At 35.4% G+C, this 12,343-nt stretch overlaps 1 protein-coding gene across 8 annotated transcripts in view; it reads left to right on the plus strand.

Moving 5' to 3' along the window:
* The window catches only part of LOC100880783 (klarsicht protein), a 159,482-nt gene that overhangs the window by 52,884 nt on the left and 94,255 nt on the right, over window positions 1-12,343 (plus strand). The window contains exon 1 of one of the 8 annotated variants that reach the window (XM_076532834.1): window positions 10,983-11,134. The exons of the other annotated variants lie outside the window; for them this stretch is intronic. Within the exon in view, the coding sequence (XP_076388949.1) occupies window positions 11,084-11,134 (51 nt within the window). The 5' untranslated portion in view covers window positions 10,983-11,083. Of the gene's footprint in view, window positions 1-10,982; window positions 11,135-12,343 lie in introns of those variants that run through there. 8 annotated transcript variants of the gene reach the window in all.

Here is a 12,343-nt window from a genome sequence, read left to right on the forward strand (position 1 = left end):
TAGGACTGTGAAAGAAAAAATTGAGGATTTCTTGAAATGACGATTAATACTTAGTTCTTGATCGAAATTTATTCCAATTAAGAATAAAAATTTATTCGAGTTTGAATTAAAAATTAAACTTCAATTTTCACACAGTGAGGAAATCATTCAATTCATATCTATAGTGATTTATATTTTTATTGAAGATATATTAATTATCTAGTATTACTGAATCACTTAATTCTTACTGTCTTAATCGTTTCATGTTATTGCAAATTTTTAAGTCCCATAATTTTGGTATAGTGTACTAGAGAGGAGACATTAGTTGCCATGAATCTTTTTATGCGCTTTGTGACAAGTTATGAGTATTATTTATTGCACTGTCACGCACTGTTCAAATTGCTACTTGGTGCATTACACTGCATTCAAATCGATGCTTGTATTGCTACGTATTGGTATCATGATGCATCGTATTGCAACGTGTTAGCATTGCTATGTGTCGCATCACCACACGTTGCATTGTAGCGTATTTGTATTTCTACTCGTAGAAATTTTCGCGCATTGCAATTTCTCTTGCGTTGTACTCAAGCGCGTAGAAATTAGTACGTGTTGTATTGCAGCGCGTTGAAATTTCTACGTATTGTATTCCAGCGCGTAGAAATTAGTACGTGTTGTATTGCAACGCGTTGAAATGTCTACGTGTTGTATTCCAGCGCGTAGAAATTAGTACGTGTTGTATTGCAGCGCGTAGAAATTAGTACGTGTTGTATTTCAGCGCGTTGAAATTTCTACGTGTTGTATTTCAGCGCGTAGAAATTAGTACGTGTTGTATTGCAGCGCGTGAAAATTTGTACGTGTTGTGTATCGACGCGTAGAAATTAGTACGTGTTGTATTGCAGCGCGTTGAAATTTCTACGTGTTGTATTTCAGCGCGTAGAAATTAGTACGTGTTGTATTACAGCGCGTTGAAATTTCTACGTGTTGTATTTCAGCGCGTAGAAATTAGTACGTGTTGTATTGTAGCGCGTTAAAATTTCTACGTGTTGTACATCGACGCGTTGAAATTACTACATGTTGTATTACAGCGCGTTGAATTTTCAGCGCTTTACAACCCAATGCGTTAAAATTTCCACGTGTTGCACTTTCTACACCGTGTTTCGCAGCGCCTTAACATTGCTTCGCTTTATATCACCCATGCATTACCAACACTACATACGTGACCACACGTAAAATCGCCACATGTTGCATCTCCATAACTAATATCACCCATATCACCATACATTATACCGTATGAATATTCCCCACAATAAAAATTACAATAGATTAAAACATCATAATAGAAATGAAAAAGCCAAAATAAGAACAGAGAAAATAAAGTTACTGTAAAATCTATATACGATCATTAGTTCACGATAAGTAGATATTCGAACGAAGTTTCTAGCCCAGTTTATCTGCTACCGCATCCATAAACCCAGTATGAGGTCGCGAGAATCGAAATAAAGAACTGAAATCTGGTCGACAAGCATCGTCGATTTACGTGACAAAGGATGTCTTAAATTTCGTAAAGATACCGGTAGTTTCTTGGTGAATTAACTCGCCGCTAATCGCAATACATAAATTGCAGTGAATCGCAGCTTATACCGACGTTTAGATATCGTTTCGAGAGCCACGATTTACTATGACAGAACCCCGTGGCGAGATAAAGAGGCTCGTCGGTCTTCATAGTATATATATATTAGAAATAAATGATCCTTAGCTACCTACTGACGCTTTATGACCGATTCACATGAAATTCTGCTGTTCAGAGATCAATAGAATCGTTACACTTCTTGAAACGATCATTCAATGAACATCAATCATCGTTAATACCTTTTCGTGCGTCAGGTAATGCATTGTGGATAGATCGTTCTCTAACAATCGATTCTGAGACATTGTTTCGCTTAATCGTAAATGTTTCAAAACGTTTCTATTTTATAGAATAATTATTTTAATCAATCATTAATATCATTCACATTGAGATTTATATTGTATAAAGATTTGAAAGTAGAAATAAATTATTTTATTATGCTTATGTCAAATATGGAGTACACAGACAAGTTAGGTACAGGGATATATTTCTTCAACTTTAATTAGGCTCTTTACCTTTCTATCAGACTTTTGCATAATTACTTATCTAACAATAAGTGTTACTAATATATGTTAATTACTTAGCTGTAGATATGCAAAGTAGACTTTTCTATCAACCTCTTGCATAATGACTAATTTGACAAATAGTATTACAAATATATGTTACTTTACTTGTAGATATGGACTAGGTTTTATTTTCACATGGCAATCTCAGAAAAAGAAATACATAAACCCTTACATCCATAAGTTCTATTTTCCTTGATTCTAAAACATTTCCTAACGAAGATGATTAGTTTTAAAAGTGCTCCTTAAATCCACATAAGTCCCATATAAATCTTTATCCATATAAGTCCTCATATGGAACATAGGTTCTATCCATCCATCCACATAATTCTATCTTCCTCGACCCTAAAACACTTCCTACTAAATTTTTAAAAGTGCTCGAAAGTTTGCACCTGCAAAGTTTCAACCACATAAACTGAACACTGATCGATATGTTTGAAATAGAGGTCGACGTCATAAAGCAAAAAGAACTGTCGCAACAAAGTATAAGAACCGCCAACTAATAAATCGTGCAAGACGAACGTCGAGCATCGTTATGTATATTTCCTGAAACAATTTATTCGATCAAGTTCTAGTATGCCAGTCGTGAAAAGGCTGCAGGGCAAAACACAGCCACGCCTACGATTATATCGGCCTACCGTTTCGGATTCGTCTCGATTTCCTGCGAACCCTTACCTGGCTAGGTTCACTGCCAGTCACGATTCGTCCACCGTGCACAGACGTCGACGATCGATAAACTTAGAAAGCGAACACAAGTTCTCTGCTAAATCGTCGAAGTCACGGTCCGTAATCGGCAGGGTACTAGAACTGCAGTCGAGCAAATGGGTGAAACTTAATCAAAATCGTTACGGCCTATTTTGAGAGAATTACCTGCTCCCTTGACTGTTCCTTTGGACACGTTTTTCACGGAAATGGAAAGCGCTCGAGAGTAGAAATTAGTTCAACGGTCGGTCTGCTTGAGACACGTTTGTGAAACTAAAATTCACAGTTTTTTGTTATCGTTGCATTATTACACTTTTTTAGATTTGTAGCAAGTTTTAGTTACATAGTCTCAAAAATACATAGGCTTGTGTTCAAGGTTTTAATGGCGTGACGGTTTAATAAAAGAGTTTATAAGCCGAATGATATCAAATTGAGTTTTGGAACTTCGAGTAGTGCAAAGGTATCAAGATCTCATGTGATCCTATTTAATCACATATGATTCCACCCACGCGTTATATTGTCACGCGTAGTATTACCCACGCGTTATATTGCCACGCGTAGTATCACCCACGCGTTAATATACCACGCGTGGTATTTCCCACACGTTATATATTTTCCATGCATTATATTACCACGCATAGTATTTTTCACGCGTTATATTACCATGCGTAGTATCACCCACGCGTAGTATTTTCCACGCATTATATTACCATGCGTAGTATCACCCACGCGTAGTATTTTTCCACGCGTTATATTACCACGCGTAGTATTTTCCATGCGTTATATTACCATGCGTAGTATCACCCACGCGTAGTATTTTCCATGCGTTATATTACCACGCATAGTATTTTCCACGCGTTATATTGCCACGCGTAGTATCACCCATGCGTTATATTACCACGCATAGTACTTTCCACGCGTTATATTGCCACGCGTAGTATCGCAATGCGTCATATTACCATGCATCGATATCACCACGCATTGATATCACTATGCGTTGTATAGTCACATATTGTATCGCAACGCGTTGCATTCCCACGCATTCATATCTCTCCGCGTTATTTCGCCTCGCATAATATCGCAGATACTTATGCTGTCACGTTCTGTAGTCACGCGCTGGTATTACCGTACATTATATTAAATATCTATCCATACTGTATCCCTACGTTTTGATGTCGTATATTGTATTACAATGTGACACGCAGTTACCCTAATATACTCTTTATACTGCCAATTTCAAAAATCTATTACCACCCTCCTTCAGCGGCAACATAACAATTTCTATCCTTAAAAACCTAATATGATGAGTATCTTACAGAAGCATAGATTCGAAATTACAAACTTTTTGCAGCAATTTGTCAATTGATAGTAGAAATTACTGAAAACGTAGTATACTGAACTGCATTATGCAGTAGTGCCATATGGTTCTGTTTCCACCGATCCCAGTTATTAGCTGATGGGATATCCTGTCCATTGGCGCCACAAAACCTTGGTCTGCTTCACTCTTTCAATGGATCAATAAATCAATGAGAAACCGGTAATATTGCATGGTTTTGTATCTGTCGGTCGATGCCCTAAGGTGGAAACTATTACTAACGAATGTCATCGATACCGCACGGTGTAAAACATAGCTTAGGAACATTGTGTGTACCCTCTAGGTCATTGACATTTGCAAGTGTTCGATCAGAGGGTGAAAGAATGCTTTTTCTTCTGATTTAGTTTCTGAGAATGCAACTTTGCACTTGTTAAAATTCTCAATCTTTTTATATCGCTTGTAACATGCGTTTTTTCCCCTCTAATTATTCTTTCGTTTTAAGACCGGAGAAGGAAAGGTAAATGAGTTGTAATGAAAACGTTACCTCGGTGCAATTATGTACTGTGTATGTATTGTGTTATTTATATTTGTGTTTGCATCTGATATCGCGGTTAGTTGTGCCTGATGATGTATATATTATCATGTTTAATTGTGTGACTTGCTATTCTTTCCGTGCCTGTTTAAATCTCATTCATATCACTTTAATAAGTGAAGGTGTACACTTCAAAAATTGGAGGCCTTTTTTTAAAATGTGTAAAATGCAGTTGTCACCATTGAGCGTATGATAAGAGAAATAATTGAATATTTGGTTAAAATTCGTTTACTATCAGTTCAATTTGTCCAACCTAACCATTACCATTTCAAAAGATTGATTAAAGGTATTAATGATGTACTGTGATGTTTGTTTCCCATGATCGTTATACCACTTCCGAACGTAATGTACACATGCTACATATCTTTCTTTTGTATCCATGTTTCTGTGCAATTTGCATCAATCCGCAATTACCTGTAAATACGCTTCGGTTGCATAGCTCTCTGTCGTCCTTAACAGGGCTACTTACAAGTTGGTATATTTAGCGAATAAATTTCGAAGGGAATCGAAAACGCGTTTAATTATGGCCGTTTGACGGGGAACCGTTTCCAAACGGCGGAAGTGCTTCTTTAATATTAGCACAGGGGTTAGTAACTTCATTAGCAGTGTCTGTGGTCGTTGTTCTATGTTTATGCACGTTCCTTCTCAGAATTTCTGTATCTTAGAATATTTCAAACAGAACATCCGTTTTGCATTTTTATTGCGAGATTGTTTAACATCCCATTGACTGTTTGGTTATTAACAATGACGGTTTGATTATTGTCGTCACTTGTGACAATATTGACCGAGATAGTGTTATAAGCTTGTTATAACAATTGAACGTGGTCTTTTTAACATCTGGGTGATGTTGGCGTACAGTGCTTTTGTAAATACTTTATAAGGTTATGCAATGTTAGCCTTTTTGTATATATAGTGTTTTTATAAATATTTCACTCTGAATTTTAAGAAAAAGTTTCTTTAATTTTGCAGTTGATTTTATTTTTCATTTAACAGGTGAAATACTTGTTGATATTCTTATAAGTTCTGTGACCAAAAGTGATATGAAATTTCATCTCAATTACAATTATTACCTTTTTGGTTCATATATTTTCATGTACAGATTGATCACAAAATTCATCATAATTTGTGAAACATTTCAGAATTGCAATTGTTTCAGAGAACCTTTTATAAATATTTAACACCTTATTGTAGTTGACAAGTCTGGCTTGTTTGTGACGTACTCAAATGTAACAAACTTTACTCAAATTTTTCATATTTTTTAACTCGAAGTTTAGATCGAACTATGATTTATGTAGCCAAGTATCGCTGACTATAAAATACTCCTAATATTTTAACTTCATTTTTGTTTCACTGTTATAGCTACGAATAGTTAGTTTTCACTGATGCAACAAATAAATTGCACCACAAAGAGTTAATGTTCAATCATGTAAGAGATCAAAAATTTTTGTTCAAAACACTAGTAGATCATGAAAATACCTGAATCCAAATCAATTTGTCAGAACACGCATGTAACTTGTCTAACATTTCTCCATACATAACTAACAATAAAATTACTTTCAGGGAAATGTATCCGTCGAAGATTAACATAAATAATTTTCTCTCGGATGCGATAAACGCGTAGCCAGAATGAATAACGAGCAGCGCACGCGAACAGAAATACAGGAAATGATTACGAATAAATGGTCAAAGTAGTGCTTTGGGATCGTTGATTCGAATGATTGTAGTAGCACGCGAAACGTAATTGCGTCCATAATTCTTGCGGCGAGCAGAACGTACCAAGATGCGTGTACATAGATGCGTTGTATTTGTTCAAATTTTCAAGAACATGCTAGTTTCTTGATAACACGCTTCCGAGGTGATCATCCGGCCAGTGTGATTGTCCTCATTTGAATAACTTTGAACGCGATTATAGTTTCGTCGTGTGGATGTGTTGCTCGCCCACGCTGCGTTGAATTTGCGCTGCGAGGCCGGCAACCATTCATGTCTTTTATAACCAAGAATAACGATACGGCCGTTCGTTAAACTCGCGAAGATGAATCAAGCTTTGTTGAACCTTCTTCGCAAGCAGATTTCGCTTTCGAGCTTGTAACATTTTTACTCATTTGAAATCTGGTCTTTCTACAGATCCAAACAAATTTTAAAACACTTTTTCTTAATGAATAATCTAATCGTATTTAGAACATTGATACTTTTTAATTTGTTAACTTTCTTAATCTACAATTTATGGCCACATATGTAGATACCATCTTTTTTCTGTATGTCATTAATATTTTAGAAATTTTATTTATTAGAAATAGTCACATATGTAAACATATGTAGAAGATTTTTTCCGTATATCATTAATATTTTAGAAATTTTATTTATTGGACAAATATAATGTTGGTATACGTTGCTATTGATTTCGAATAAGTAAAATCAAGTTGCATGAAATTTTTTCTTGCCTAATTTACAAAAAATTCCTGAAGAGATTAATTTTATACAATGAACTCGTAGACACTGTACAATTTTTTCTTTTATTATAACTCCCTTGATTTTAGACATTTCCTCATTTTTGATTTAGGTTTAAGATTAAAATTGACAGCTAATAATTTGAAGCTCGTAAATCGAGAATTGACAGTATTTTCCCAGAACAGTAAATGTGTTCATTTCGAACAATGAACTACTTCTTGGTGATTTATGGCACTCCCATTGCACGCATCCTTTCGAACAGAGATTCGAAACGTTTCGTATCTGGTTTTTAGCAGCAGTTTCACCGCGAGCAAATCGATGAAAACGGCCGTTTTCACGGCAAGCAATAATTCCATTGAGATCGAGGACTACCGTAAACAAGTGACCACTCACCATCGAGTCCCTGGATCGCACATTTTGTTTTCGCCATTGGTACACAGAATCCGTGGAACGGCATGAAAGTCAATAACTGTCGGTCGATATCTGGACAGTCGACTACCAGAATAGCGACCTGCCAGTGGTTTCAGCGTAACCGTAATCTCGGAGTGGATTCAACCGTGAATTGTGTACTACTTTGCAACGAGTAGACGAACAAGAAAGACGACTGTGTCCTCGGTCTCGAGCACATGCTACCACGATTCGCGTCGGCGTAACATCTATCGCTTAACTTTCTCATGATCCGCGTGATCCTTGCCGAGTTTGAACAATTTTGCACCTGGCCATTTGCGAAGTGATCGAATGCATGGACTCGAAACACTTTGTTTTTCTATGAACCTGGGATACAGAGTCGGTGACGATATACTTTCGTCAAAATCTTAGTTAGATCAACTTAACCCCTTCCGGTGCCATTTATTTATCAGATGCGTCAGTCAAGACCAATTATGCAACGCTATAACATTAAAACGGATAAAAAAAATTAAAATGTTCTGTGTATTTTATATTAAGGGATCTTTGATAATGCAATTCATAGATGGACCTAAATTTCAAGTTGAAGAGTATTAAAAATTTAAGTAAGATTTGTCATATTTGAACAGTAAGTGCGTCATGAGTGAGACTCGTCAAAGCACGGGAAGAGGTTAAACTCTTCTTACGTTAAATTCATAGTTAAATTTTAATAAAATACTAAACCATCAATCGAGTCTGAAAATTGAAATAGAAAGTGTTACACAGTAAAAGTAATATTTTCTTTTGTTATATTCGTATAATCTTACGTAACGTAATTATATCTTCCAACATAGAATTACACTGATTTCAATCGATTCACAGATATCACCTAACGCAATCTACAGAAATCTATTTACAAACACGAAGGTTAGATAACTATTATTTATATCGATCATTAATCTTTGCAGAAAACATTTTTTCTTTAATATTCGCCGCAGTCAATATTGATCTATTCGATCTCTAGTATCCTTCGTTTATGTTCTACCGTCGATTTTTCACGGTATTCGCGTGTACATGGCCGCGAAAGTTTTTTGATCGTGTATCTCGCATCGACATCGGCTTATCTGTATTTATTGCTGAAAACTCGCGAGCCGTCCAGTTTAATCTTGGTAGTTCGTGACGGTCGGCAATCGTCGACGAAGTAAAAGTAGTCGTCATTCGATTTTCCTTTTTGCGGATTATGCAATCGTTACGAGTCTTATCGTTCCCGTGGAAACCTCGTTACACGGCTATCCGGAGTTTTCAGATCGAACAGGGTCGCCTTGTTTCGCTTTATGTTACTCGAACTATTGCTCATGTTTTATGACCCGTACGAAAACTTCTGATGTACTATTAGCACATGGTGTGTTTGAAATGTTTCGCGTACGTGTTACCTTGTAATTACCTTGTATGTTTTGTTAGTGCCGAGTGGGTGGTTCGATTCGAATTATATAAGTTCGGAGATAAATCCTTTTTGCAACATGGAAGTGAAACTCTGTGAAATTTTGTGATAATGAAAAGTGAAAGAAACTTGAAATTTATAGATAAATGTGAAAGATCTGATATTGCGTTGGTTGTTAATATAGTTGTCGAATATGTTATCTTAATGTGAGTATCAGAAGCAAGTTTGGTTTAAAGAAAATATTGCAACCGAGAAGAGAGACCTCAACACTCGTTGATTTTTAGGATCTTATGCGTTTGGAGATTTCGGAATTTTCAGATTTGATGATTTGTGGATATGGGAATATAGCTATACGGGGGTTCGGAGATTTAGGGAGATGGCAAGTTGGGAATATAGGTATTTGGAGATTTAAAAATTTGGGAGTTTAGGGATTTGGGTAGCACAAGATTTGAGGACGCAGGAATTTGGGAATTTAGAGTATTGGTGCATAAGAATTCAGACATAGCAATTTGGGGACATAGGTGTTTAGCAACTTTAGGATTTGGAAATATGGAGATTTGGGTAGCTAGAAATTTGAGGACACAGGAATTTAGGGATCTAGAGAGTGTGAGCTTGGAATTTAGGAATATAGATATGTAGGGACCTTAGAATGTCGAAATCTAGGAATTCGTGGATCCACGAAGTTGGAGACCTAGGAATTTGGTAATCTAGAAAGACGTGGACATAAAAACTTAGAGACAGAATTCGTAGATCTATCAATCTGGAAATTGGGAAGTTTGTGAACTCAAATATATAGAAATCTAAATAAGGAAATTTGTGAATTTGATTATGTACAAATCTGGGACCCTGTAGCCCGGGAAGTTCATGGATTTAAATATCTACAAATCTAGTAATTTATAAATTTGCGAATTCAAGCCATGTAAACATATCAAAACCAGAAATATGAAAGTTTGAGAACCCACAGATTTTCAAGTTCACATATCCTCATCTACGTTGCAGTTAGCATCCTGTTATTAAAATATAATAGAACCTTTAAGAAGTACTGCATTGCGAACTTGATATTGAAATTGTAAAGTAAGACCTAATTCTTGGACCTGGATTGAAACCTTAATCCTTCATTTGTTAGGCAATTGCTGCAACCAATTAAGTGATTTAGTCTAACTCGTGTCATTTCTCTCGAACTCTATATCTAAAATGGTTACCACACGTTCGTAAAAAGCTCTGACAGAAATATCGAACAATAAATAAGTTGCATACAATGTGTTACGTGATAAAATCGCGATATTGGAAAACAATAAAGGAGCAAGCGAAGAGAGAGAGTGTCTGTTGCTCGAATGTCTCGTAGATACGAACTGGCTCTAAATAGCGTGCTTTGCATAACGCGCAACTCGATATACTATCGTGTATCAGAAATCGAGTCCTCTGAAACGTCGTGTGCATTGAACGAGTACCCTGAACTCTGTTCGTCATCGATCAGGTTTATTATCAGCCACTTTTACCCGAAGAACGACACGATTGATCGTAATTACAGATACCGCGATTCAGGTTTTACGATTCCCATGGCCTACTTGGGAGCAATCAAGTACAGGAACAAGATTATTACTGTACAAGTAAACTCATGAACGAAATTCATTACGGACACGCTAAAGTGTTATTATATTTCATTTCAATTAAAATATTGTACGTGTTTCTTTTGGTTACCTGCGAAAGCTACGTGACGCATCGATGTATCGTAAAATTAATCAAGACTTGTATATTAATTTATTTGTAATCGTGAAATTCAAAACGTTATGTCAGAAATACTTCACGTCATCTTACATAACTTTCTTTTGAATAAATTCGGCTTTGTTTAGAACTTGTTACCTTCAAACGTTTATAATTTATTGAATACGATGCTTGAATTTTTCTTAATGTCTGCTTGTAAGAATATCGCTCGTATCAATTAAAATCGCATAAATCTTACTTTGCGAGAGAAAACGACGACAAAATCGAATCACGATAGCAACAGGAAACAGAAGCAGTCAACCGGTTGATGTCAAGTCGGAACGAGAAACAACGCGGTGCATTGTTCTATGATGTATCGGTACGTGTTGAAACTTTCTACTATAAAAGCATCGCAACAGCCAACCGAGTTAAGAACCGATCGAAACATCGTCAACCAGAAAAAGAAAAAAAAAATTTTTCGATGCGTGGCCCGATAATTTACTAGATTGGAAACTCGGCACCGTTACATTTTCTGCTTGTTCTCGTATCATTGTAGCTTGCTTTTTCTTTCCTAATTTTCAATTTTTTTTATAGTTATATTATTTATCTTGATACAAGGTTAAATTAAACTTACAAATATACTGCACATTTTTTTTCTTATTTTTCTTTAATAATGGTCTTATGTCATATAATGGACTATAAAGTTTGATCGTTAATTTGAAATGATTCTGTGTGCCTATAAGAGTGTAAGCTGATTACAGTTGTAATCATTCAATAAATATAATGACTGAAGATTAAGTTCAGAGTATATAGGCTGTTTTATGACGAGCAGTTAATTGGAGATAAACTATTTAACTTTTTTAATATTTATTTACGATTTATTAACTGTTACAATTTATTAGAATTCATTAAAACTTTTCATTACAATTTATTACAATTTATCACTACAATTTCTTACAATTTATTACAATTCATCATAATTTGTTAAAATTTATTAAAATTCATAACAATTTATTATAACCATTTCTAATGTAATAATTTACTATTTTTAATTAACAAAACAATGACCACGTCCAACGTCAGTCATTCAATACCTCACTTTCCTGAACGTATATACATTTTATTCGTGTATCCTGTGTAACGTTTTGATTTTATGATTAATGAACGCTTCCTGTTGACTCCACAGATATACGTCTAAGATATCGTTGAATCCCGAGTGAAATTTCAGGCATACAAAAGAAAGGCTATCGATATTGCGTTTTTCATCCATGTGATTTGCATAACTTGACGACAGGGTTTACATTCCCGAGATACATTAATTTTATAGGAGTAGCAAGATTATTTAAGATATAGGAATATTAAGTTTTTCTAAATTAAAATCTTCTTTGCCGTTTGCCGCCTGATAAGTGCTTTAGATTATATGCAAAACATAGTACGTCGTTGCAAAACATTTACATGCAAAATTATAATTTCATCCTGAAAATTACTTGAAAAACGCTCGCGAAAAGGTGTTTCGCATATTTAAAGCGGTTGAAAAGAAACGTATTTATTTTCATCGTGCTGCTTTCTATGCGAAGTGTTTCGTGTT

Source organism: Megachile rotundata, chromosome 1 (assembly GCF_050947335.1).
Source record: "Megachile rotundata isolate GNS110a chromosome 1, iyMegRotu1, whole genome shotgun sequence".
Lineage (NCBI taxonomy): Eukaryota > Metazoa > Arthropoda > Insecta > Hymenoptera > Megachilidae > Megachile > Megachile rotundata.